The sequence below is a fragment of the Manis javanica genome, chromosome 5 (genome assembly GCF_040802235.1).
Source record: "Manis javanica isolate MJ-LG chromosome 5, MJ_LKY, whole genome shotgun sequence".
In the NCBI taxonomy this organism is placed as follows: domain Eukaryota; kingdom Metazoa; phylum Chordata; class Mammalia; order Pholidota; family Manidae; genus Manis; species Manis javanica.
Window position 1 is genome coordinate 102,943,087 of NC_133160.1, and position 25,976 is coordinate 102,969,062.

A 25,976-nucleotide genomic window follows, 5' to 3' on the forward strand; every position below is an offset into this window, starting at 1 on the left:
GATTTTTTTAGGGTACATTAAAAAAAATGAAATTAAAAAATTCATTTGCTAGCAGTATTTAAAATGTTGTATTTGTACTTTCTAACACAATTTTACTTTCAAGAAAAATTTTCCTCTCTAAGAGTTGGTATGTGTATTTCTATTACACAAAACAGCACTCTGGTATACGACAGTTTTGACTTACAAAACATCATTTTCATATGGTTCAATTCTACTATTATGGCTTCATTTTTGCCTTGGGTCTCAGGAAAATTAGAACTTAAAGCTTCATCAAATTTAAATATATATTAACACTTGATTAGCATATTTGCATGTTATAGCATACTTGTACATAATACAAACTTCTGATTATTTCAACTTTAAGAGTTTAAGGGCAAGACTGAAACATTTTTGGAGCAAAGTAGTATATACATATTTATAAAACATTCTTTCTACCCATGAAAGTTGTCACAGCAATCTAATGAGATAGTGCAAACAAAAGTATTTTGTGACCCAAATTCTAAAGATTTTGAATCCACTGACTCAAGTTACTACACAAAGTTTCTTCCTACAACTTTGTTTCTTCTTAGATTCCTAAATTATAAATCTCAACATAAAGTCTTCAGATTCTTCCCATAATATTTGGGATAAGATTCAAAGCTAGTCTCTGTTTAGCTCTTGAGCTTTACTCTGCCCACCCTATGACTCCATACAGAGATTCTTACAATTTCCAGAATCTGTTATCTTCTCACATGCCTTCAGGTCTCTGCTCACACTACACCCTTAGTCTGCACTGCTTATCCACAACCATTCTGCCTGAATAAATCCTCCGTTTATTTCAAGATTCAGCTCAAGCATCTATTTAAAGCAACAGCTTCAGTTAAAACTCTTTGGAATCCAAATGATCTCCCACCTGAACTACTATCTTAGCTTCCCAATTAGTGTCCTTATTTCTAGTTTGTTCTTTCCCTAGATCATCAACATCAGAGTAAATTTCAGGTCCATCACATTACCATGATGCTGACAAATACAACTCTGTTTGACTCCAATGCATGGCCTAAAATCTTTCGCATGGGATTGAAGCCTCTTCATTATTAGGTCCAAGACTATCTCATAAAGGACAAAAGAAAATACATGATGGAAATGAGGGAAAAACATTTTGTACACCTACCATTTTCTTTTAAGGGTACTTGGGATGAAGAATTTCCAGAACTATGCAAAGTCATTCCTGTGGTATAAATTAAATTATTAGACAGTTTATAAAATGGTCAGATACTAGAGAGAGAAGTAATTTCTTCTGAGAAAGTCAAAAATCAATAAAACATTAAGGTAGCAACATTTTATTTTATATACAGTCAGAAAACTATGTCTTCCCAGAATGGGTTTATTTACTATTTTTAATGTGCAAGTTAAGCAAATGAACTCATTTTGCAGAATGAATTTAAACATAAATGTATTATTTCTGTGATGACATTTTGATATGTCAAATATGAAGTGATGAAACAAATGAATTTTAAAAGCATTTGTTCAAATGTTAAAGGAACATTCAATATTCAGTAAGAATGTTCATTACATAAATATTTAATGAATAATAATAAAAAAACAAATGCAGAAAATAAATTTTCTTCCATGGGGGAACTTTATTTTATCTGTGTTTTTCTATGAAATATTTAGTACTCTACTACTCTGTGATGGATTTTTATTAGATCAAAGCCTTCCTAATGAAAATAGCTTACAATCTATGAGAGATCCCAATATATGTGAATAAATATACTTTGAAAAATCTTTTCTAAAAGATTGATCAGTATTTCTTTGGGTATTTTTAACACACAGGATCACCTACTGGATGAAACCTTGCCTTTTATCTGTTTAAAGGTGTTTAATCAATTGAATTTAATTGATGATATATAATGTCTGAAAGCTATGGAAGCCTACATTAACAGTGTAGTCTTACTTTCCATATTTATCAATTATAGAGTTCTCTTTTGACCTAATGTATTCCACATATTCCCCAATCCAACTACAGATGAGAAAATACTTTTCAGCTGTGTGTAATTAGGGCTAAATAAGAGGGTATCCTCATTTTCCTTGTCTCCCCACCTGTTTCCTATTTTGAGTAGCTGTTCAGACTTCTGCTTCAATATCTATTCTTTTGAAAGACTGATTCCAGTGCATTTCCTTTTTAAGATACATAAAACAACAGGAAACCTGAACTATTTATCTTATAAGGTAGTATGTGTCTGTAAATACACATAACTTCTATACTTAAAGAATTAATAGGCACCAGTTAGCTGGGAGGATGTGAAAACACTTAAATCAATTAAGAATTTCTACCTATAACCATAGCACATTTCATAAAATTATGTTTTTAGAAAAAATTTCATCATACTAAGCTGAAAATACCCTAAATAAGCCTTTCTTTATAAAATAAAATATAGCATCAATGGAGTCCACTCTGAACAGCTTGAAAGAAAAATCCAAAGGAAGGCTATCCAAAGCCATGTACCAGACTGGGTTCTGTAAATTGCCATGGTTTTTAATTGCAACCAAGTAAAAGCTAAATAATGGTCTGTGTTTTGAAGCAATCACTTGTTAAGTCAAGTTTTGATATGACTTGGTGCATTTTAAGTAGCCTAAAATTATGTTCACAAGCCATTTTGACAACTAGGACCAAAAATAATTTCTTGGTGATTAGTATTATCTTGTTCATATCCCTATGAGCATAAGGTATGGGAGAAAGAAGATAAGCTTGTTTATGCTGACCTACAACATATGCTTGACCAGGGTCTTCAAAGGATGAGGAGTCTGATTCATGTTTCCTCCTTTCAGGACTTCTATTTAAACTTGCAACAGACTTTGAACTAAAGAGAGAAAAGGAAGGTAGGAGGGGGAAGTGTCAATGAAAAAAAAATATGGTGAAGATAATAAAACGTAACAAAAACAAATGTATGAAATGTAGAATTGATAAATATCTAGTTTGGATTAGTTAATTATGTTCTTACTTATTAAGTTTTGTGAATCCTGCCAAAGATTCTGTATCAGATCTTGCCACCTGGTGAAGTGATTTTCCTACCAACTCCGTCATGGTTTGTGGTGGGGATTCCATGTCAACAATGAGATTTTTCCGATGAGGATAGAGAGAGGCCTGACTGAGATCATGATACGATTTACTCATCCCTCTAGGTTTTTCCTCCCATGAAGCTTTGTCACTCTTCTCTTTTGCACTGTTTTGCAATGGCTGGTAAAGCGAGAGCTCTGAGCAGGATAGCCTCTTCAGAATCTCAGCTTGAATGGACAGAGGTCGCATGGCAAGTTTGTTCAGGGTGCTGCTGGCCAGACTGCCAGTGCTGATTGCTCGTCCCATATTAAATCCTCTAATGGACTCCACTTGGAGATTCAGGCTCCTAAACGAAGCTCTCTCTACAAGGAAATAGGATTGCTTTACACAATACAAACACTGCAGTACCTTTATGAGAAGAGCAATTTAATAAATAAAAATACAGCAAAGCTGTTAATCATTTTGATTGCCAGCATAGGCAGGCAGCTTTGAAAGTGTGGCAATCAAAGATTTTAAACAGGAGGTTGGAGGATCCTGGTTTTCATACCATCTCTCCATCCTTGTATCTTTCTCACAGCCAGCGCCTGGTCAGCATTTCCTACTTCATTTAATGACTCTCTTGGATCTAATACTGTTTGGGCTTTAGGCTTGCTGACCCCAATTCTCAATTATGGATTTCAATTAGAAATGAAAATGACAGAGAAACTTTCAACCCTAGTGGTGTCTCCGCTAAAATACCAACAAACCAAGGATGGGGAGAGGGAGACATGAAACCTGGATAGGTCAATATGGTGAGACGACGCCTAAAAAGAAAGCTGTGCAGAGTAGAGTTCTGCCCACAGAAAAAGTTGTTGACTATATTTTTAAAAGCTTATGGCAGATGGTGGTGATGGTCTCACAATGCTGTGAATATACTAAAAACCACTGAATTGTACTCTTTCAGTGGGTGAATTGTATGGCATGTGAATCATCTCAAAACTGTTATCAAAAACTTTTTGGCAAATTATTTGTTTTTCATTACTATGCCAATCCCACCTTCCCACTTTGATGAATTTTCATGATTTAAGTGAAGTGAAGGAGCTGCGGGAGAACCAAATATTACTTATCATCTCTCCTTTTTTTGGTTTCCACTGAAGAACATGATTAAGATGCTAGGGTTCTCTTTATGCTTAAGTACCTTTCATTCCTAAATATATATCCAGGCTTCTTCCAAAGGCTACAGTTAGATATATTTTATAACAAGTACTTGGCTATTATATTTTGTGACAACCAATGTCATGTAGTATCTGAACATTTGAGGCTATTAACAAAAGCACTGCATTACAGAAATTTAGCACCAAAATTCTTTCATGTAAATAAGGACCAGGAGTACATAAGTTCAAATGATTTAGTTATTCATGCATTAGTAATCCACAGCACAAGGTACCCTGTTTGGTGTTCCGATGGAAAATACCAATCCTGTGTTGCACTCTGTAAGGAACATAGCCTGACTGCTATGTAAAACAGCTATGAAAACTTCCTTTCAATAAGAAAATGCCAAATGTTGCTGACTCAGATCTCTAGAATCTATTTCATATATCTTCTAGGAAGATTAATAATCAGTATTTCATCTAAAGTGAAAACAAACAGGAAAACATTGGTTTTTAATATTCATGCATCAGTATGAAGTTTAAATAAACATATCTCCAGGAAAATTCAACATTCTTGTTCTTAAGTAGAAGTGGACATCAAGTTAAAATATGTTAATTAAAAAAAGATTTTGGTTTAAAAATCCCAAGAATAAGCTTAAGCTTAAAACAGTGTTTTCATTAGAGCAGAAAACATTATTCCTATTTTCTTTTACTTGGAGAGCAGACTTTAATAAAAAAAAACAAAACTGAGTCTTACACAGATTTAGTTAGCAGGAGAAGACTTTATATCCTTAAGAAAAATGTAGACCAAACTTTGGCAGAAATAGCCAGTTCAGTTGTGGTTATCTGTTTTATAAGCATATCAAGGATTAGGCTATTTAAATCCATTGATAGCCTACTCCTGACTAGGACTTAAAATATTGCATATATTCACTTGTTGGAATTATAAACCATTCATTTATTTGGTCTGTCCTACTGCCTTTCACGTGGAATGAACTCAACATGGACCACCAGGGTGGAAAAGGACATTATAATGAGTCTACAGCTAATAGCAATGTTTCAAATTTTAACTCAAACGTCTTGCTATTTCTACACTCACTATTTGTATTTTGTATTTCCTTATATTGTCAATTTAATTACATGCTCTTCTGAAGAGAGGAACTACATTTATTTTTGTTATTCCACAGCATCTAGCATGTTATCTTATAAGCTGGAAAATTCTCAATAAATGATTAATCTTAATAATACAATTGTAATAATTTAATTTCATGCAAATTAGTCTTTTTGAAACTCATTTAACAGAAAAAAAGTACTAGATTAAGAATTAAGAGATCAGGGTTTCAGCCTTATCTGACCTATAACTATGAGGTTAGGTGAGACAATTTCTTCTCTGAACCTGTTTCCTCATCAGTAACATTTTGGACTTAATGGTCTCTAAGCTTCTTTCTAGCATCAACATTCTATGATGCTGAAGAAGTAACATATACTTGATAGCCCATCAACCTCCTACTTATTTTCACTTATCTAGTACAGATAGTCAAGCAGGCTAGTAGTAACTAATCTGATTCTAAACAGCAAATTCCTTTGAAGGGTAAACAAAATCTGGGAAAAGACGTCGATAATACCATCTTAGAGTGCTTCTACATGAGTTCAAGGATACAGATTTGCTGTGTTCCCAGGGGAAGCCTGTGAGGTATCCAGCACAGTCCTGCTTCACGGATGGAGAAAATGAGACCCGAAAAGTCAGTTATTTTCTTAAAGTCACACTGCTGCTGTTATTGGTGGTAGTGTTAAAACAATGTTGATGATGGTGATGATGATAAAAATAATTTTTATTCAATACTTACTCTGTGCCAGGCACTCTGAATGTGCTCTACATGTATGAATTCACTTCATCTTCACAACCCTATGATGTAGGTATTATCATTATGATAACCAGTTTACTGGTGGGAAACTGATGCAGAGAGTTTAAGTAGCCTGTCCAAGGTTTCAGAGCTTGCAAGTAATAGAGTGACTTTTGAACACTGGTGGGCTGACTCCATAGTTCATGCTCTTAACTACTATACTGTATAGTTCTTCAGTATAGGAAATATTGAAGATAAAAGGCTGGCTTCATAGCTTTCACTTCTGACTCTTTTCACTACAGCATACTACACCACATCTATAAATGATGTAACTTTCAAATTTTCAATTCTGGTTTGTATCGAGTAGAATATTAGTATCCCTACTGAAAACTCAAACTCTGACATTTCACTATAGTTTGAAAATGTTAGAGCATACAATTTTTTAATCAAAGCAAAGCAGGGAAGAAAAGGAATAATGAGATTATACTACAGGAATAGTTATCATATTTTATCATGCATAAAAATCATTATTGAGGAAAGCATGTTAAAATGCAGATTCCAGGGACCCAATGTCCAAAGACTGTGATTCACCAAGTTTCAGGTAGGTTCCTGGAATCTTCATTTTTAATAAGCATACAGCCCCTACCATCTTGATTCTGAAAGGTAAGAAACATCTACTTACAGGATGCCATCACCCCAAGTCTGATCCTACAGGGAATATATTTTCTGTAAGATTTCAGGATGTGAGAAAGTTTGAATAAAGAATTCATTAAGGCTGTGCTGCACCAGGTCATCAGTGCTATTTCATTAATCAAAATTTTCAGGGTATTTCACTGAAGTCTACAAGAGCTGCTATGCAGAACTAGATTTTATATAACTTTAATTTCTACATATGGTCTTGCAGAGTAAGCTTTAGATTTTCAGTTCTGATTGAGATATTTTTTTCAGAGCTGCATTAGTTTTTTTCTGCTGGTTCCTTTTTGAGAGGAACTCCTGACCATTAATACTGAGTACTGTGGTTATTCATTCCAGTCTCAGATTAGGGAGGCACCCAAGTAAAACTAACAGGTGGGACATCTCCCTGATCCTCACCAGAAAATCTGTTATGTATGTAACAGACATGTAAGTGTAACTTCTCTGTTTTGGGTGCATACTTGCTGCCACCCTCTGCTTGTTTCCCATGTTCCTTCCATCATCTGAAAAGCCCTTCCATTTATTTTCAACCTATTATATTTGTCCTTCAAATTCTGATGCAAGTGCCACCACTCAAGTACTCTAGCCTCTAATGTCCCTCTCCTCTTATAGTGTAGATCACAGAATCTGTACAATACAATGTCATCAAAACCTTGACCCTCCATTATATATTACTGTTTCATGTATGGTCTTACCTTCCCCAATAGTGTGTAAGTGTACTATGGGTAGAGAATACGACCCAAACTTTTATAATATTTACATCACCCAGTCTAATGAAAAGCACAAAATAGACATTTCAGTAGTACTCCCTGACTGCCCTGGGGAGCTGTTTTCAAAATGAACATGAAATTGTAATCTTGGCTTCATTTATGAAACATTTATAGACCTCACTTAGTAATTTAACATCTATATACCTTGCAGTTTTCATCCTGAACATGGAAGCTTTTAGAATTTGTGGCAAAAACATGCACTACCCTGGTCTTCTGACACAGTGTGCTTCTCCTTACCAATATCATGGGCGTCTTGGTTGCTCTGTCTTGCTCTCATCTGTAGCTGGAACTTATGCTGGGAAGAGCAGAGGTGCAGCAGGTACTGACATATCTTACTGTTGTCTGTTTGGAAGGCATGCTTTATTCCATCTGATGTATTCTGCAATGTGATTTTCTTTTTCTACAATATTAATCAGGGATATTAATAATTAGGATGCTTTCCTATCACTATTACATGACCAAATTCTGTAAACAATGATTAATATTATTTTTATTTCACATTAGGTACGAGTATTCCTTGACCTATATCTAATATACACAAAAATATAACTCTGTTTTCAGAAATTGTATCCTAAAGCAGACTGTATACTAGCTAACAGCATGGGAAACACAGATTCCTTTAATAAGACTACCCATATTTTGAGTTTACTGCAATGTTTACAAACACAAAAACTGTTGGAAAAAGAAATTACAAGGAATGTATGTTCTACTTCCTTGGGTAAAGAAAATGAAGTTCAACAAAAATTGACTTATTAATATATAAGAGCTGTGATTCAGTCAAGAAGAATTTTGGTGGCATGAAGGCTGAGATGAAAGTTGTGGGAAGTTAAAAGAAAATGTGGGAATGGAGAAGCACTGGATAACATAACTGCTGGGCTAAGAGATGAAATACATCAATATTTAGAGATAGTGATTCTTGCCAAATTCAGGGAAAGCAGACTCACAAATCAGTTTTATCTCTCTGATATTTCTTGAGAAATGAATGGCTCTTGTGCAAGACGGCATTTTGAAATATTGGAAATTATATGGTGAGACTTTCAGGTGATCTGTATACTGCAAAAGATACCTTCAACATGCCAGGGATCTGAGACTAATGTCTTTGGAGAATTGCTTAAGTCTACTTAGATTTACTCTATCTCTTGCCTTCCTGAATTGTGCAAAATTTTCCCTCTACTTCACGTCCCTTGTCTTTACTGCAAATGTGGAAGTGAGCACAGAAAAGTCAAATTTGATGAGCTCACAAAAAATACAACAGAAGATTTACTCATGCAGGTGCCATCTTCATAATTTCTGGTCTTATTTATTTATAAATTTATAATTGACTTTGCTTACTTACATGAATTCACTTAAATTTTGTATCACAACTGTAAATAGAAAATCAATACCACTTGCCATAAATAGAATCTAGCTATAAAAATATGTAATCAGTGCAATAGAAACAAAATAAGTTTATTAAATTCTATCTGGCTATTGATGTCAATGAAATATCTGGGACCCTGTTCTCTTGTTAAGAAAGAAAATCACAAGTATTAGAGATGAGTTAAAGATATAGCAGCCCCAAAGTAGTATCTTGACTATTAGTAACACTTCAAATTGGGGCATTTTTCCCCAAAACAAACATACCACTGTCAAATAATTACCAAGGATGTTGAATTCCAAAATTGTAAAGATGTGCAGGTTTGAAACAAATTATAAAAATACTTGATTTTCTCTAAGTGTTAACTCATGGAATGGATAAGAAATGTGCCAAAGAGAAACCAGCCGTGAGAGATGAGAAGGGTGAAGGGTGACTTTTCCATCTCTCCAGAGGTCCGTGGAAGAAAAAAGGAGGGTTAAAAAAAAAAGGTCAAAAAAGAACTTCAGGGTAAACAAGTTCTGTTAAACACAGAAATAGTTTGTATGGGAATGTGGTCTATTCTCTATTACTGGAGATTTTTAAAAATCAGCCAAGCATTGCTAGTTCTATATTTGGCAGGGCTGTGTTATAGATTGGCAAATGACAGAGAGCTGAATGCTGGATGATTATTTGATTTGTTGCTTCTTCAAAACTGTTTCAACTTAGATGTCTTTAGTTAATGTAAGGTTTCCTCCACATACTTGCTTGGCCAGCATTTCCACTGGTGAAGGTAAATTAAACCCAGGTAATTTACTGGTCTTGATAATCTTGGAAAGATGAGGCTGGTCTCGATTTTTTTGATAGTACACACTATTCTCTGATAATCTTAGTGGTTCTTTTAGGTTTTATAGGAAACCAACCAACCCCAATCAGGTCTAGAATTGATTTCAAAGATCTTTAGATTGGAGATACTTCAGAGTCAGATGGAACACTGATGTTGATATCCTTATAAACGTTGTTCTGGTGAGACCATATATCAGCCTGAATAGGAACTAAAGATGTCAGTAGTTCCTGAATACCATCAGGAAACCAAATACCCGAACATATTTTTGATTCACCTCTAGAGTTTGCCAATTCATTTCAATGTTCAGATATTCCAACTATGTCCAAAATCAAAATATGTGTTTATATCTAACTCTTTTATAAACATGATTTTCTAAGAATAATTTTTCTAACTTTATCTTCATAGAAAGTATATGCTAAAATTTAAAACTGCAGAAAGTCCTGGGACTAGTTCATAAAATCCAGTAAATCTCTGGATAACTGAGATTCAAATATAGCTGCTGTCACAGACCTGTTATTGAGTGAGACAAAGTTGACTGGAGTTAAGATTATTATCTGTCTTAAATACTTCAGAGGAGTCTCTCCATGTGAGAAGTTAGTACCCTAGAATAAGTTCTGAATTAACAGAAAAGTCAACTTGGTTGCAATTTAACTAAAGTTAATTGAGCATTTAACTAGCTTGGAATGTATAATATTATTTAAACATTACCTCCTGAGAAAACCGAACACAAATAAAACCTCAATAATACTTCCTACAACTAAGAAAAGTTAAAAAGTATCTAGACATATTAGCCCTTCTGAATGGTAGAATCTAAAGTTTACCTAAGGAAAGTCAATTATTAGGTTATATCTGAAATTCACAACATCTATATTAAAATATAATCAAAAGGGGTTAAAATGGACATACAGAAAAAGAAATCTTCTTAGTTTCCCTCCACGGAAAGCGAAGGACCAATGTGCGAACTCCATTGTGAACCTCAAACACAAGGACACCTTTAGAACAGACTCCAAGCAATATTCCCGTTTGTGACTTTTTCTCAGGGTGTACCCGGTGAAAATGAACTCCATATTCTGTTAGTCTTTGGCAGACCTGTTGGAATAACACAAAAACCACACAATGCACCTTGGTAAAAGGTGACATAAGATATAGAGGTTGTACCAAAGTAGTTTAATATGGAAAAGATGGTCTTTACAACAAATGTTGCTACAACAATTGGCATTAACATGTTAAGAAAATGAATCTCAAGGCTTAGTTCACTCAATGTATAAAATATAGACCTAAATATAGGAGCCAAAACTATAAAGTTCAGAAAATTTTTGTGACTGCAGGTTAGACAAAGATTTCTTAGATGGCATATAAATAGCATGAACCAGAGAAGAAAAAAAATTGGTAAACTGAAAATTCATTAATATTAGAAACTTTTGGTCTTCAAGAGTCAATGGTAAAAAAAATGGAAAGGAAAGTCACAGACTGAAGGATAAATATACATAAAAATATATACCTGATAAAGGAATTGTATCCAGAATATAAAAAGAACATGTACTTCTCAACAGTAAGGATATACATAAACAGGTGAAAAAATAGGCAAAAGATTTTATTGAACACTTGAACAAAGACTATATATGAATTGCAAGTAAACATGAAAAAATGTTCAACATAAATAGAAATTGGGGAAATACAACTTCAAACCACAATGATATACCACTGCTTATCCATTTCAACAACTGAAGTGAAAGAAGACTGAACATAACCAAGTGTTGCTAAGGATGTAGAACAACTGGAAACCTCATACATTACTGGCATTACTATAAAACTATACAACCACTTTGGAACCATTTGGAAGTTCTTATAAAGTTAAATAATCACTTACCATAGATCCCAGCAACCCTACTGCTAGGCATTTACTGGACAGAAATAAAATGGTATGTTCACATAATAATGTGTGTTTGGGTATTTATAGCATCTTTATGTCCATCAATTAATGAAAAAATTAATCATTGTATATATGTGTATTGTATATCAAAACAAAACTACTTAGCCATAAAAAAGAAAAAAACTACTGATCTACACCATACCATACAATAATCTCAAAAGTATTATTCCAAGAGAAAAGAGCCAGACATGGAAGATGACATAATATATGAGTCTTTATATTAAATTCTAGGAAAGAAAAATCTGTGGTGATAGGAAGATCCGTAGTTGCCAGGGGCATAAGATTAGGGGAGGGGATTTACTGCAAAGGGATTGAGGGAACTTTCTGGTGTCAGAAATGTGTTGTATCAGGGCTTGGCAAACTTTTCCTTTCAAGGGCCAGATAGTGTATATCTTAGGCTTTGTGGATCGTGTGATCTTTGCTGTAACTACTTAACTCTGCTGTTGTAGAGTGAAAGAAGATATCAAATTTATGGAATTTATTTATTCCAATTTATTCATTGGAAACAAATGAGCATGGACAAGGTCTAATAAAATCTTATCAACAAAATTGGCAGGCCACAGTTTGCTAACCCTTGTTCTTTGTCGTGATAGTCGAGGTAGTTGCTCAACTGTATATATTTTTCAAAACTCACTGAATTGAACACTTAAAAATGGTGAACATTATGTTAATTATATTTCAGTAAAGCAGATTGCAGAAAGATGTAAAAGTTTTTCAAAGGCAATTTGATATACAGCAGAAGTGTAACCCTAGAAGGGTGTATTATTAGGATTAAAAAAACTTCTTAGGTTAGAAGAAAGGTGCTAAAGTTAAAGAGAAAAGGAGTAATGGGATATATTATTAGGAGTAGGGCAACCTACTATGCATTAAATATGCTTCTTAGGAAGAAACAGAAGCTCAAAAAGGTTAAGTTCATTGTCCAAGTTCACCTAGCCGGTTGATTGAAACAAGAATTCGAATGTAAGACTGTCTGCCTGCAAATATGAATGCAGATTCATTCCATTGTGCCAAGCTGCCCTATGCCTTCATTAATAAAAATGTAATATAACTTGGTATTTACTTCCAACGTAAAAAAATGTTAAGAATTGAGGAAAAACAAAAGTATATAATTTAATGCCTTTAAATGCTGACTCAATTTGAACAAAACAAACCACCTTGCCTTTCTTACCATGAATCCTAGATTAAAGGTGGTGTCTGAATGAAACTCCTTCGTAGATATTTGTAGGGCTGGGAAAGTTGGCTCCTTTCGATATGGAGAAGCAAATGGAAGGCATACTATTACATCCTAGAGAGCTAAAACAGGAGAGTATTCTAAAAGTTTCTTTTTTCAATAGAATACTATCTCGTATTTGTTATTTACATTGGAAATTTACATAGCACTTTCTTTCCTGATCATAAATGTACTATTTATCTGAGGTCTCATAGGAAGCTGGTGGCAGAACTAGAACCACAAGCCAATTTCTCTGACCTTTTTCCCATCTGTGAATTAGTTGACATTAATGGAAAGACTGCTTTTAGAAGATGTGCCTGAATTTTAAGTTTTTTAAGAAAAAACAATTCTAGAATCATTACGAACTTCTTACCTCTTACAACCAGTCACAAAATTCAATTGTTTTTTTCTTTTTAATGTATCTTGATAATGAGAATATGGAACAGGATAAAAGCACAGACTCCATAGCCAGATAAATATGGATTAAAATAATTGTTTTGCCTCACATACCAGCCATTGACTTTGGGAACACTGTACTTCTTTTTGAGCCACAGTTTTAAAAAATGAGAATTAAAATACCATGGTTTTTGGAATAATGACATGAAATAATGCATAGCATTAGTTATTGCCACCTGAATTTTTAGATGTCCTCCAATACTTCTTGTTTGCTTTAGAAAAGATACAAAGTCTATCATTTGTAACCTTGCACACTTACCTTTAAAAATTCCAACTCTGTGTCTTTTTCAGAAGCTCCCACATAAGTGTTATGCAATTTGGGTAACTCTTCTTTAATGTAGGATAAATCAAGTTTCTCCATCACTCCGGGAGGCAAATAATGCTCCAGTCTAAAATAAGACACACCATGAACCTAAAATAGAGAATGTTTTTTTGTAAGCAATTCTGTTTGCCCTGTTCCTCTTACCTTAAAGCTCTTGTCACAACCAAGAGATAAGATATTTCTATTTATACTTCTTTCTGAGAAGAAAGTTTTAGAGGAAATGCATTATTCTTTTCTCGTTTATTCAGTGAAGTAGAATGAATGAACTGATTGGTAAGCTTAAGGAGAGACTGACAAGGGTGAAATGTCACTAGTTAGGGTTGGTGTTGTGAAGGCTGCTGCTTGAGTGCCATAGTCTCTTGGCCCTTGCTTCCTCTTAGGTCCACTTATATTCAGGTACATAAGGCCTTGAACATCTGTTTTCCATACAGTGAGCTCTGCTAGGTTCTCAGCCCATCACTGCATGGATCCATGTGGAAGGCAGAAGACCCCTTTCATCCAGATTTGGCTGGTAACTCTTATGACTACTATTTATTAGAAATAGGAAGAAGGAAGGGTTTAGTGTCAGATATTCCAAAACTCTGAAACAGGATAATTTTAAACAGAAAAAGAAAGAAAGAAAGAAAGAAACCCCATACTATACATAGGGAACTTGGTGATTTTGAGGCACCAGTATCCTCAAATCTCTCCAGATCTAAACAGCAAATCCTCTGAACCATGTTTAGTCTTTAACAATGCTGAGCATAAGAACACCAATGTAAAAGTGACCCTGGAGAAGGAAATAAACTCTACCTCTGGTTGATAATCTCCATACTCAGCCTGGAGGGCCAAGGATGCAAGCAATAAAGAAGTCTCATCATCACAGTGCATCCTCTCCTCCAAGATATCTTTCCGCAGCTGAAGATAATACTGATGACAGGTCAGAGTATGTCTAGCAAAATAAACACACAAACATCTAGGCTTTTTATCTTGAATCTTACAATGATTTTTATTATTTGCATATAAATTTAGTTTCCAAGATGGTTTATTACTAAGCTTTTAAGGCACAAGAATTTAATAAAGTAAGTTGAAGGAAATGTCTCTCTTATGATACAATTATCATTGATCAGAATCAAATAATTCAGTGTCAGTAAGCTAAAGGGTCAAGAGACTAGGAGCCAAAAAGAGAAAAACAGAAACTTGTGAACTCACTGTATGAGACTAATATCTTCTGTGAAAAATTTAATTCGGAAAAACAAAGTAAAATTAACAGTGGTTTTGCTCTTTTTCTTTGGTTCTTCTTTCCATCCTTCTGGGGCCACTTTGGTTAATTTTAAATCAGGATCAACAAAGAAATATTCATTATCTAAAACAGAATGAGAAAACAACTGAGTTAAAATAATTTAAGGTTTTATTGATTTCTTCATTTTTTTATCATACTTGCACAGACATTTCACATGAGAATAAAACAAGATGGTTAAGAAGCATGGCAGGAACTCAGAGGCACTGTACATGGATGGGAGGCAATATGACAGTCTTAAGAATGAGGTCTCTGAAGACAGACAGATATGGACCAAACTCCTGGTCACATTAGCTACTAAGTGTGTGAGACTGGAGAAATTATTTAACCTTTCTACACATCAATTTTCTTGCCTTTTATATCAGGATAGGGCTAATTCCTGCTTTACAGGGTTATTGTAGGGATCAAATGACATATGGATGTAAAACAGTTGTTAAAGCATATGGCACATGGTAATATTCTAAAAATATTAGCTATTATTTATTCTGCGGAAGAAGTCATCGTTTTATTTTTATTTTTTAATATCAGCAGTTAACTATTGACTCTTTCCAAATAAAAATTGTTCAGTGAGATCCAACTTTTCCAATGTTCAAGAAATTAGGCATATTATAAATAGAAATTCTGAATAATTATGTTCATATAGGTTGTATTACTAGTCTAAAACTATAATTAGTAAAGTGACAGAATATAATTATGCACTCATTGAATATTTATTGGATGATTCTGCAGAATGAATTATTAGTCTTTAGAAGAAAGAATTCAATAAACTAAGTTGAAGAAAATATTTCTTTTATGACAAATAAGATGATCTTGATCTTATAGGGTTTCAGGATGATTTGATCCTTCAATCCCAATTTATAGTACTTTGTTGTCTAAACTAAGTTAGGCAGGAATCTGAAATACTGAAGAGTAATTTATAAATATAATGATTTATTAAAGAAAGATTTATTAAAGCCAAACTCCAAAGGGCTTCTTATTGCTATGGCAATTCTAATTGATAAACAGGAGTAGCTTCTACTGAAGCTGAGCCCACTGTGGTTGTGTGTGTCAGGGGTTAGTGAATGTAATACTTGAAAAATATGCAAAATGACTTATTTTCAGTCATCAACTGATAACACTTAAAAAAGACACTGTATGTTCCTTGGATAGTAGGTTAAAGAAGTTGGTGAGAAGATTCAGAAATAGGGTCCTGTTATATATTCAAATTCATAACAGCATGATAAATTCTACAGTACATATGTAGGGAACCGACATATTTAACGGTCCCCAAAATAGAACAATTAAGATCTTTTTTTACATAGACAAAGTCCAAGAAAAACCTTCGTGGTCATATGCAGAAGATCCAAAAAGGCACAGCTAGGTTCCTAGTTAGGAGAAGGAAGGGAGTTCCTAACTCCTACTTCTCAATGCTGACATGTTCGTGTAGTTAGTATTTCCCAAAACAATGTTGTGAATACCAGGTATAGGAAGTCAACTTGGTGCCAAGTCTCCATACTACCCTGAATTTAAAATGTTTTGATACCTTTAAGGGTTGATAAAGCAAACAAATGATGTTCCACTAAGCCAATATGGGCCACAACCATATCAAATACATCTTTACATATAGTTTTGGTATCACAAGTCAGTTCCAGTCTCTGCCCACTCAGAAGCATTATGTTTACTTTTCTTCGTTGATCCTCATTCTTCCCTTTCTTGGCCTACAATTGAAAAAAATGAATGGCATCTATAAACAATTAAGAATTTTAACTGTCTTTTAAAAAAAATCATGCTGAAATTATTTTCTAAGAGTGACGCAAATTGGTTTTATTATTACTTACAAGGATAGATCGTGGCAAATCCAAAGATATAAATGGTTCGACTGTCATTTTCACAAACTCAGGGCCAAAGAAGTTCTGCAAATCACAAAGCAGAATCATTAATTTTTAATACTTATTCTAGACTTTCCTTGAGAGGAAAACAGTGTAATAATAATTAAAAAACTTCATGTAAAGCCATCACATTAGAACTAGGTGATCTGAAACAAATGTAGAATCTTTAATAAAGAGCTGAAGTGGAATACCAAGAATAGGAATGGAACGCGCCTTAAACTAAATGAACAAAAGTTTTCCTTCAGCTTTGTTTTTACCAGTGATGTCAAATTTAAAGGCTTGCTTTATACCATTTTACAAACTTTTCATTTTTTGGCCTCCAGATAATGACTAACCAAAAAAAGAGAGAAAAGGTAGACTTTATTATTGAAATAATATGGTGTCATCAAGCCCATATAAGCATTTGTTTTAGTATCGTTAATGTGTGAAGCAATTGAAGACTCATTATTTAAGAATGTGATACTCAGTTTGTCCTAAAACAAGTCACAGTTAAAGGTAACAACTACTTTGTCATTATAAAATACACATATCCATCTGTAATCATGTTCTTGGAATCCTGTGATACTGCACTGTTTGTTCTACACAGTGACAACTAGACATAATTTTAATTATCATAGTCTCTGTCACCTTTGCTGCCTTTAGTAAAAAAAATTTTTCAGGAGTTAGGGGACTCAGGAGCTGGGCAAAGCAGAATATGCCTACTGCATTAGCTGCTTCTTAATCTATTCTTTCCCTTTATCTCTTGTATATCCAGGATTTTCCACTAGGAAGGAAGAACTGGTTGAGGAGATAACATAAAACAAATTATATTCCATGTTGGTTCAGGATTCAGAATAGACTGAAAGATAATATCCAAATGAGCAAAAAGTACAATGACAGCAGGACTAATTTTGAGGCCAAACACAGGTTGTGTGTGTGTGTGTATATGTGCATGTGTTTGGACTAATGGAGATTACTGAAGTTTCATTTTTGTTAGTTTCTTCTTTGCATTTGACTGTACAGCATATTTGGTTCCTTGGCATGAGAATTCTATCCAATTAACCAAGTGTGAAACATGTGACAGATACCATTTAAGTAAAAGTTTAACACTAATGGTTTAATACTCAATGAACCAATAGTACACATTTAAAACAAGTACAAAAATTGAATAGAAAAAATGAAAATAGTCTGCCACGGGAAACTTAGAATTTAATACAGATCAACTAAGTCAACAAATTAAAAAGTGTAAACAAATTAAAAAGTGTGTGTGCCAAAAGTAATATAGAAAAAAAATTAACTAAAAATTTGTTTTGGGAAAGAACATTAATTCAATTGTGAAACTGTTCCTCCAAACACTAGCACACTTTTTTAAGCCTTAAAAACATATCCTTCCTGCTCTTTTTCAGAAAAAACATTATTTGGTCTTTTAATGACCTGTAGTTCAAATTCTCTAGTCATTAATACAGTAGGTCTTTGATTAAAAAAAGGTTCATTCTTGAAAAAGCCAGAAACCGATTGCCTAAAAGGAAACACAAATTTTTAGTGAGATGACACATTAACAGTGGTATACTGTAAAGGTACAGACTATCACTTATGAATACCTAAGGATCTAAAGTTCTCTGACACTAAGATTTCGGAAAGCTCTCTGAAACTATGATTTAGGGAGAAAATGTGTAACTACGTGTGCTCTTTACGTTTTATGTATGCCTTTAACTGTTTGGAAGCTCACGCTATGTTGTATGATAGTGTGCCTATTGCTTAATTTTGAAAAATAAATGTATTGGTTATAATGAAAATTGAGGAAGACTTACTGAGTTTCTTCCCTACCACTTAAAATAAATTCAGTTATATATATTTGGAATCTAATAACTTGAGAATTGGATAGTGTCATAAAATAAAACCCAATTTCACACCTTAAAATTAGTGAAATGAGGCATAGAGGTTTAAAATTTTACATTAGGTCATAAACAGCATCATTAATAACAGAATCTAAGTCTTCTAATTTGTAGTTCAATGCCACTTTTGCCATTCAATATGCTTCTTCTTAGAAGATTATAAGGGAAATTTGAATTCTACTGCAGGACATACAAGTATGCTTTCAAGATACTTCTTTGAAACAAGCAACAAAAAAACCCCAAACAGAATAAGAATGATACTTTATGCAGAGCTAAAAAGAAAAAAGCATTTTAGATTTATCACTTTTACTTTAATTTGCTTTTTAAGAATTACTTGTAAAGGAATAATACAAATGAGATACTCCTTACCTATAAATTAGTGATAATAAAAAAAAAGAATGATAATATTCAGAGTAGGTTAAGACTATGGTGAAACAGCCATAATCATAGGAAGCATAAACTTGTATCAACTTTTGGGAGGGCAATTTGACAGTACGTATTAAATGTCTTAAAATGTTTGCTGTTGCCTTGGCTATTTTACTTGGAGGATGTTATCTGCAAATATTTAGCAGATTTATAGGGATGTTCATCAGAACACTGCTTGCAATAACAACAATAACAACAGATTAGAAACATAGAAAATGCCTAATAATAGGAAACTGATTAAAGAAATTATGGTACATAGTAAATTCATGATTTGTAGTACTTGTACTTTAGAGCCCTTAATGATAATATACAAGTTGTAAAATGTTCAAGATATTTTTACTTGAGAAAAGTCTATGTTCATTTTGAGCTGATACTCATAAAAACATAGGGAAGAAAAATAAACCAAGTAAACAAGTAAAGAAAAATTCTCTACAGATATAAGATCAGATTTGTTCCTTCTTTCTTTGGATACTGTAATATGAGAATATGATGCTTGAAGCTAATGTAGTTATCTTTTGACTGTAAAATGAATTACTATCAAAATTCTGAGAATGACAGACCAGAAAGAGAATGCATTTGATAACATTCCTGAGCTTCTGAGCCAACCTTGAACTCTAACTCTGATCTTGGTTTGTAGGATAACAAATTTCTTAATACTAAAAAAAAAAAATCCCCTACAATACTGAATAAAGCCAGATGACTAAGAATCATGAATATAGTTGAAAAATATATAGTTTAGATAGTCTAATTTCATCTAAAATTATTTTTAAAATAAAATCATGAAAACAGCTAAATTTTTATTTATATTAATATCAACCAATAAGATATGTAACACCAGTAGAAACTAATACTGGATTTCAACTTTATCTACAGATAACTTTAGGATATCCATAGAATTTAAAAAAGTATTTTGCATAACCTTTCCCTATGAGACCAAGTTTCTATGCAGTAACCTGAGAATCAACTTACCCTCAGTTTTCTTTGGGTCATGGCTGTTTCTAGGGCCATTTCTCTTAAGGGATCCCTGCTAAGGTCAAGCATAGAAGCTTTGACTGTATCTCCAGGGTACAGGCTCAACCGAGACTGTCTGAGGGCCATTCTGGCTTGTAGCTGTATCATTTCTTCTTCTTGCCGTTTTAGCATGATTTCTTGATTAATTAGGTTGCCTTCAAGGGGTGTTTCATATTGTCTGCTATATGGAAAAAAGTATGGGTTGGGAGAAAAAGCAGTTATTTTAAGTCTATATCAAGAAAAACATGTTAATATTATCTCAGAACACCTGAAGTAATATTTCAGTCCTACTTTTTAATGTAGTAGGCTGTCCCATTTTTAGTGGGTAGATCTATATGCCCTACCTCTTCTCTGAATACTCTAGCACCCTCTGAATACTGCTTCCCCAGCAGTTCTCTAAGATAGGGCTATTTTATTCTTATAGTATAGACTGGGCCTAGACATGGCGTGGAGTTCCCCTTAATTCCTGTTTCAGCTTTCAGACCACTGTTGACCCCTCCTCCAATAGCTTAGAGCTTCCCTGAAGTACATGTTATGAAATAACACCATCACTGCTCTGCTTTGCTCTAGACATTTATTTTCTATTGGATGGTTCTCCCTTATTCATTAAGGATCTAAGTGCCTTCCTCAGTCCTTTTCTCCACCACCATCATTGTCATTCATGCTGGCGTTATACAGCCTGAGGAAGCCTCCAACATCCTGGCCTCTTCCACCTCAGCCAGCAGTCCACTCCCATGGTCATGCTTGCTATATACAGTAGCCACACCACCTCTAAAAGTCCTATTTCTATCCTCCAATACCCTCTCTATATTTTCTCCTTATTTTTTTTAGCTTACTTCCTCTTATACCCTTCTTTAAATAATTTATTGACTAAGGAATTTTAATCCTGAGTCTCCACCACTTTCTCTCTGGCTATTACCCCTCTCTTGTCCTTACACTGCTTAATTCTAATCCCCATCATTAAAATCATTTCTTTGCATGCAACCCCAACTCTCATGAAATTGCACAACCATGCTGACTGATCTCAATGGGTTCTCAGCACTAATTGCAACTCATTTTCTCAGGGAATTCTTTTATATCTTCTTTCTCTTTTCAAAGTTCCAGTACTCTCCTTCCTCTCTCTGATGACTTTTCCTCTGTTTTCTTGGTGAAATAAGAAGCAATTAGAAAATAATCTCCTCATCCTTCTACCACCAAACTTCCCAAATCTATATCCATATGATTTTCCTTGTCTTATGTGAAAGTGATAGATCTCCTGCACACTTATATAGGCCCCGGACCTTTACTGTGTATGGGATTCCACCCCTCTGCCTTACTTAAAGACTTTGGTCCTGCAGTTACCTTCTAACATGTCAATAATCTCATACACTAGGTTATTCTCATCAGTATACAAACATGCTGTACTATTTCCTACTTAGAACAAAAAATCCTCTGGTTCTGCTTTACCTTTTAGGCTCTAGCCCACTTTTTAAATTGTCTTTTAGAGTACATCTCTTAAAAATTGTCATTATATTTTATTTCCTACTCTTTCTTGGATTTAGACCAATAATTTTAGTCCCTAAAATTCCACCAAAACTGGTCACAAAACAACTAACATCTATGTTATCAAAGGCAAAGGATAATTCTCAATTTTCATTTTACATGAACTTTAAGCATCACATGATAGTTACTCAATCCTTTCTCTTCTTGAAACATTTGACTGCTGGAAAACCATGCTCTTTTTATTTTTCTTCTACTCACTGGCTTTTCCTTCTTAGCCTCTTTCATTTCTAATCTGGATCCTCTTTCATTTCTAATCTTTTAATGTTAGACTACAACCATGTTCAAACCTCCAAATTTTCATACACTCCACATCTACATGATCTCTCTAGTCACAGGGCCTTAATTACCTTATATATCCCTAAACTCTGGTCTCTCCCCTAAATTCTAATTCTATTCACCTGCCTAGGTTACTATTCTACTTGGCTATTATTATGTATCTTTAACCTAATACACTAAAACCAAATTCTCAATACTTTTCCCTCATGTTGAACCTTTTTTTCAATCATTCACTGGTTGCTTAGAAAACAACTTGGGGTTATTTTTGATTCCTCTTTCTTGCAAATCCCACATCCATTCAAACAGCAAATTCTGAAGCACAATCTTGAAGATATCTATATTTGACTCTTCTTTATCACTAATAACCTAGTCTGTGCTATATCCATCCCAAATGGAGTACTGTCATTGCCTCCTAACTGGTGTTTTACTTCTGCAATCTGGTCTTCACAAAACAGACCAGAGTAATCGCAATAAAGTTTAAATTAGATTATGGTTCTCTATGCTTTCAATTATCCAATGGCTTCCCATTATACTTAGAATGACATCCAAAGTGCTCACCTTAGCTTCTGAGGTCTGACATGATTTGGGACCTGGTTACCATCCACTCTTCCCTTCACTCATCCTGCTGCAGCTGTACTGTTTTTCTTGTTATTCTTCTAACATGCAATACATCTACCATATTTCAGGGCCACTGCTCTTGCTGTTCCTGTGGTGTGGAACCTTCTTCTTCCTCATATTGGCATGGTTCAGTTCACTTTCTCACTTCAAATAGTTTTCTATTCTAATGTCATCCTGTGGGAGAGCCTCCTCTGATCACACTACCTATGTAAAATAGACCTTGGGCATCACACCCCTGCACTATTTCTTTAGCCTACTTTATTTTTATTCAAAATACCATCACTATCTTACAGAATATTACTACTTGCTTTTAAATTGTTTATTGGCTATAGCTCAGCCCTAGAAAGTCACTTGAGGGACTTTATTTTGTCTTGTTCATGACTCTATCTCCAGTACCTAAACCACCCAGTACATGGCAGGTGTTCAACAATCAATTGTTAAGCAAATAATTGAATATAATTTTATGGCTCACCCTCCCATAATGGGAACAAGGGTAATAATAAGAATTTGGATCTATACATTATAACTCACACCTGTTATCTTCATCAAATTTTTGTTTAAATTGTTTTAGACCAGAGCTACAAAACAGTAGCAGAAATGACTGATTATCATTTTATCTCTTCCAACATAATGCCTGGTAGAAGTTCCTATAAAGACTGAAAAGTCTGAGACACAAAAAAGCAAAGATAAAACAAACCAAAAACTCAGAAAATCTGGATCATTTAGAAATGAATAAATAGGTTGCTTTGAGTCAGAAAAAAAGATTACTTCTTAAGCAGATAGGCACAGAGGCAGTAGGAATTGTACAATGTGTAAAACAGCTTTGAATATCCTTTTTGGTCACTGAAAGGCACTTTTGATAGCTCAGGATTCAAAAATTACTCATTCTGCTGCATCTGACTCATAATTTCTTGTTAATTTGCCCCCACCCCTATGATATAAATCAATAGCACTGTCTAGACCTATTTTTCCCTTTGATTCTAGCTAAAGGGACTGGAAATTTTTACAAAGCAGGCAACATATCTAAAACATCACTATTTATAGATCTCACAAATATGTGACCTAAAGAGCAAAACAGGACCACCTGATTGTATACCACCATGTTAAGTGTATTATCAAACACATTTGTAGATATTTAGAAAATTTTGCTATTGAATAAGGAATTGAGGTAGTATTTCAGTTAATACGTTTTTCTGTAGGCAGAAAAAGGAGATGGGAATAGTCTTAAAAAATAGTTTAACATCTTTCACTTACTATAACATACACAGAACTAACAGTCTACTTCTCGTTAAAATATTTTATTTTTCTTTCACATCTGCCTTTATCTAACACAGATGCTATCAAGACCACATTGGGTTTTCTTCCCCTCTTAAAGTGTGAAGTGAAAGACAGTTTATCACTAAAACACAATTTGATGAGCTAAGGTGGCTTTAATGTTAATGTTTCCTAAAATTAAACTTGGAAATAGTGAAAACTAAGATGCTCTCAAAATCTTGACATGTCTGAGGATCCTTATCAAGAAAACTGACTTAAGACAAAATGATTAAATTTTATTTAGAGGTTAATGCTCTATTTGGACATTTTTATCCAAGTGTTAAGTAACTAATACCCATTATTAAAAAATCAATTTTAATACATAATCCCAATAATTCTTCCAATTTTGATCAAGCTAGAAGGGTATCATATTAGTTATTTATAAGTATTCTCCAAATTATATATATAGAGAGAAGTGACTTCCTCAATTCAGCACAGAGCTTAGTGCAATTCAGTATTTGCTTCTTATTGCTGTTCATGCCAAATGCTTTTGCTTCTTTAAGAAAACTGTGTAGTATCAAGCATAAATTTGTTCATCTCTTCCTCTTTGTTCAAATTGTCAAAATGAGGTCATAGCAATTACTGTTACCACAATGGGGTCATAGTAATATAAAATGCTATTATGCAAATATAACATTGATTAAGGTAAATGAATACTCACTAGAGCTTTCCTCAAAGAAAATAAAGTATCATGGACTATTTAAAAAGGCATAAAAAGGAAGAGAAAAAGACATAAATGTAACAAAAATTAGAACATTAAGGAATACTGTTTGAGTACATTGTCTTTAATTACTTGGAGTCTTAGCCTGGATAAACTGTCTGCTTTAATCACATGGCTAAGGTTACATGGTCTATTAATAGTTTAATAGTTTATGGGTGTGAAACAGTATCTGCCAGAATTAATTAGCTAAGGGGCAATTTTTTTTGTTAATTTCCAAATGATTCTTTTGTATATGGTGGCACTTGAATTAAACAGAGATATCAAATTTAAAAGGATTCCTATGGTTTGGGAGTAAATTCTGAAGCAACCTCTTGCTCTCTATCACATTACAAATTTCACATTAATGCTTAATATTAACAACATGTTTGTGTTCATATCTGTGCACACATGAAAAGGATACACATCAATATATCCACTACTGATTTGACACTTTTGAGTTTAAACAAACTAAATCAATACCTGGGCTATAGTAACATAATCTTAAGCCCAGCACAAAAATAATACCTACCTTATACAAACAGCTCTAAAAAGCTCAAATTCGGCTTAAAAAAAAAACAAGATAACTTCTTTAAGCCAGGAAAGATGTCATGAATGTCATGAATAATTTAACTTTTTTACATAATAAGTTACTTAGTAGTAACCTACTCATTATTCATTTAACAAATAATACTACCTGAAAGCCTGCTTGTTGAGCTTGTTCAGCCTTTTGAGAGAGGTTTTATTCTCTTAGAAATCAGCCTTTTGAGAGAGGTTTTATTCTCTTTGAAATCAAGGTTTAATATCTTTTCACAGACATTTAATGCCATGCATTCAGAACTTCCTGTTAAAATGTTATTTTATATTCATATTAACAATTAAAAAAAATCAAGCACGAACTATTAATAATCACAGCCAGTTTTGATTTTAAAAGATTCCAATAATTCAAAGGACTATAATGTCTTTCACATAATTGAATGAATTTGTAAGAATTTAAAGAGGAGGGAAAGGGAAAGGAAAATAGAGAAAATATAGGAAAGAGGATAATGTAAAAATTTTTCCTTGACTCTAATAAATGAAAAAAAACAACTGTTACTGGAAACTTATTATTACTAATATTTTTTCATATTACATACCTTGGTCTTTGTGACTGGCCTTGACTTGGGGTTTCATCCACCCCTGTGAGACCACTGTTGGATTCAAATCTCTTTGATGCTTCACTTTTTCTCACTAATTATAAATGAAAAAGGAGTACTAGCACAAGGTGTTAAAAATATGAAGTAATCTTATTTAAAAGTCAAGCATTTAGCAGATAAATAGGAAAATCTTTACAAATGATTCATATAACTAATGTCGTTAAACTCTTAAAAGTCATGTTATATGTAAAACAATGAATTATTCCCTCTGTTATAAAAATGACATTGTTATTTGATGAAACTGCTATTAAGCTCCTATAATACTGAAATGAATAACTGGCAGCTTTTTACAATTTAAAA

The 25,976-nt window shown here is 33.6% G+C and overlaps 1 protein-coding gene across 11 annotated transcripts in view; it reads right to left on the reverse strand.

Moving 5' to 3' along the window:
• Positions 1-25,976, reverse strand: part of PTPN13 (protein tyrosine phosphatase non-receptor type 13) — a 245,364-nt gene that overhangs the window by 79,848 nt on the left and 139,540 nt on the right. For 5 of the 11 annotated variants that reach the window (XM_037021144.2, XM_037021140.2, XM_037021147.2 and 2 more), the window contains 12 exons: positions 25,617-25,710; positions 19,992-20,214; positions 16,672-16,746; positions 16,377-16,551; positions 14,767-14,920; positions 14,368-14,506; positions 13,513-13,665; positions 10,561-10,743; positions 7,712-7,874; positions 2,982-3,399; positions 2,743-2,840; positions 1,151-1,207 (listed from right to left, as the gene is read on the reverse strand). In XM_037021144.2, the coding sequence (XP_036877039.2) occupies positions 1,151-1,207; positions 2,743-2,840; positions 2,982-3,399; positions 7,712-7,874; positions 10,561-10,743; positions 13,513-13,665; positions 14,368-14,506; positions 14,767-14,920; positions 16,377-16,551; positions 16,672-16,746; positions 19,992-20,214; positions 25,617-25,710 (1,932 nt within the window). The remainder of the gene's footprint in view (positions 1-1,150; positions 1,208-2,742; positions 2,841-2,981; positions 3,400-7,711; positions 7,875-10,560; positions 10,744-13,512; positions 13,666-14,367; positions 14,507-14,766; positions 14,921-16,376; positions 16,552-16,671; positions 16,747-19,991; positions 20,215-25,616; positions 25,711-25,976) is intronic. The other 6 variants (XM_037021141.2, XM_037021143.2, XM_073237332.1 and 3 more) reach the window with 3 other exon arrangements.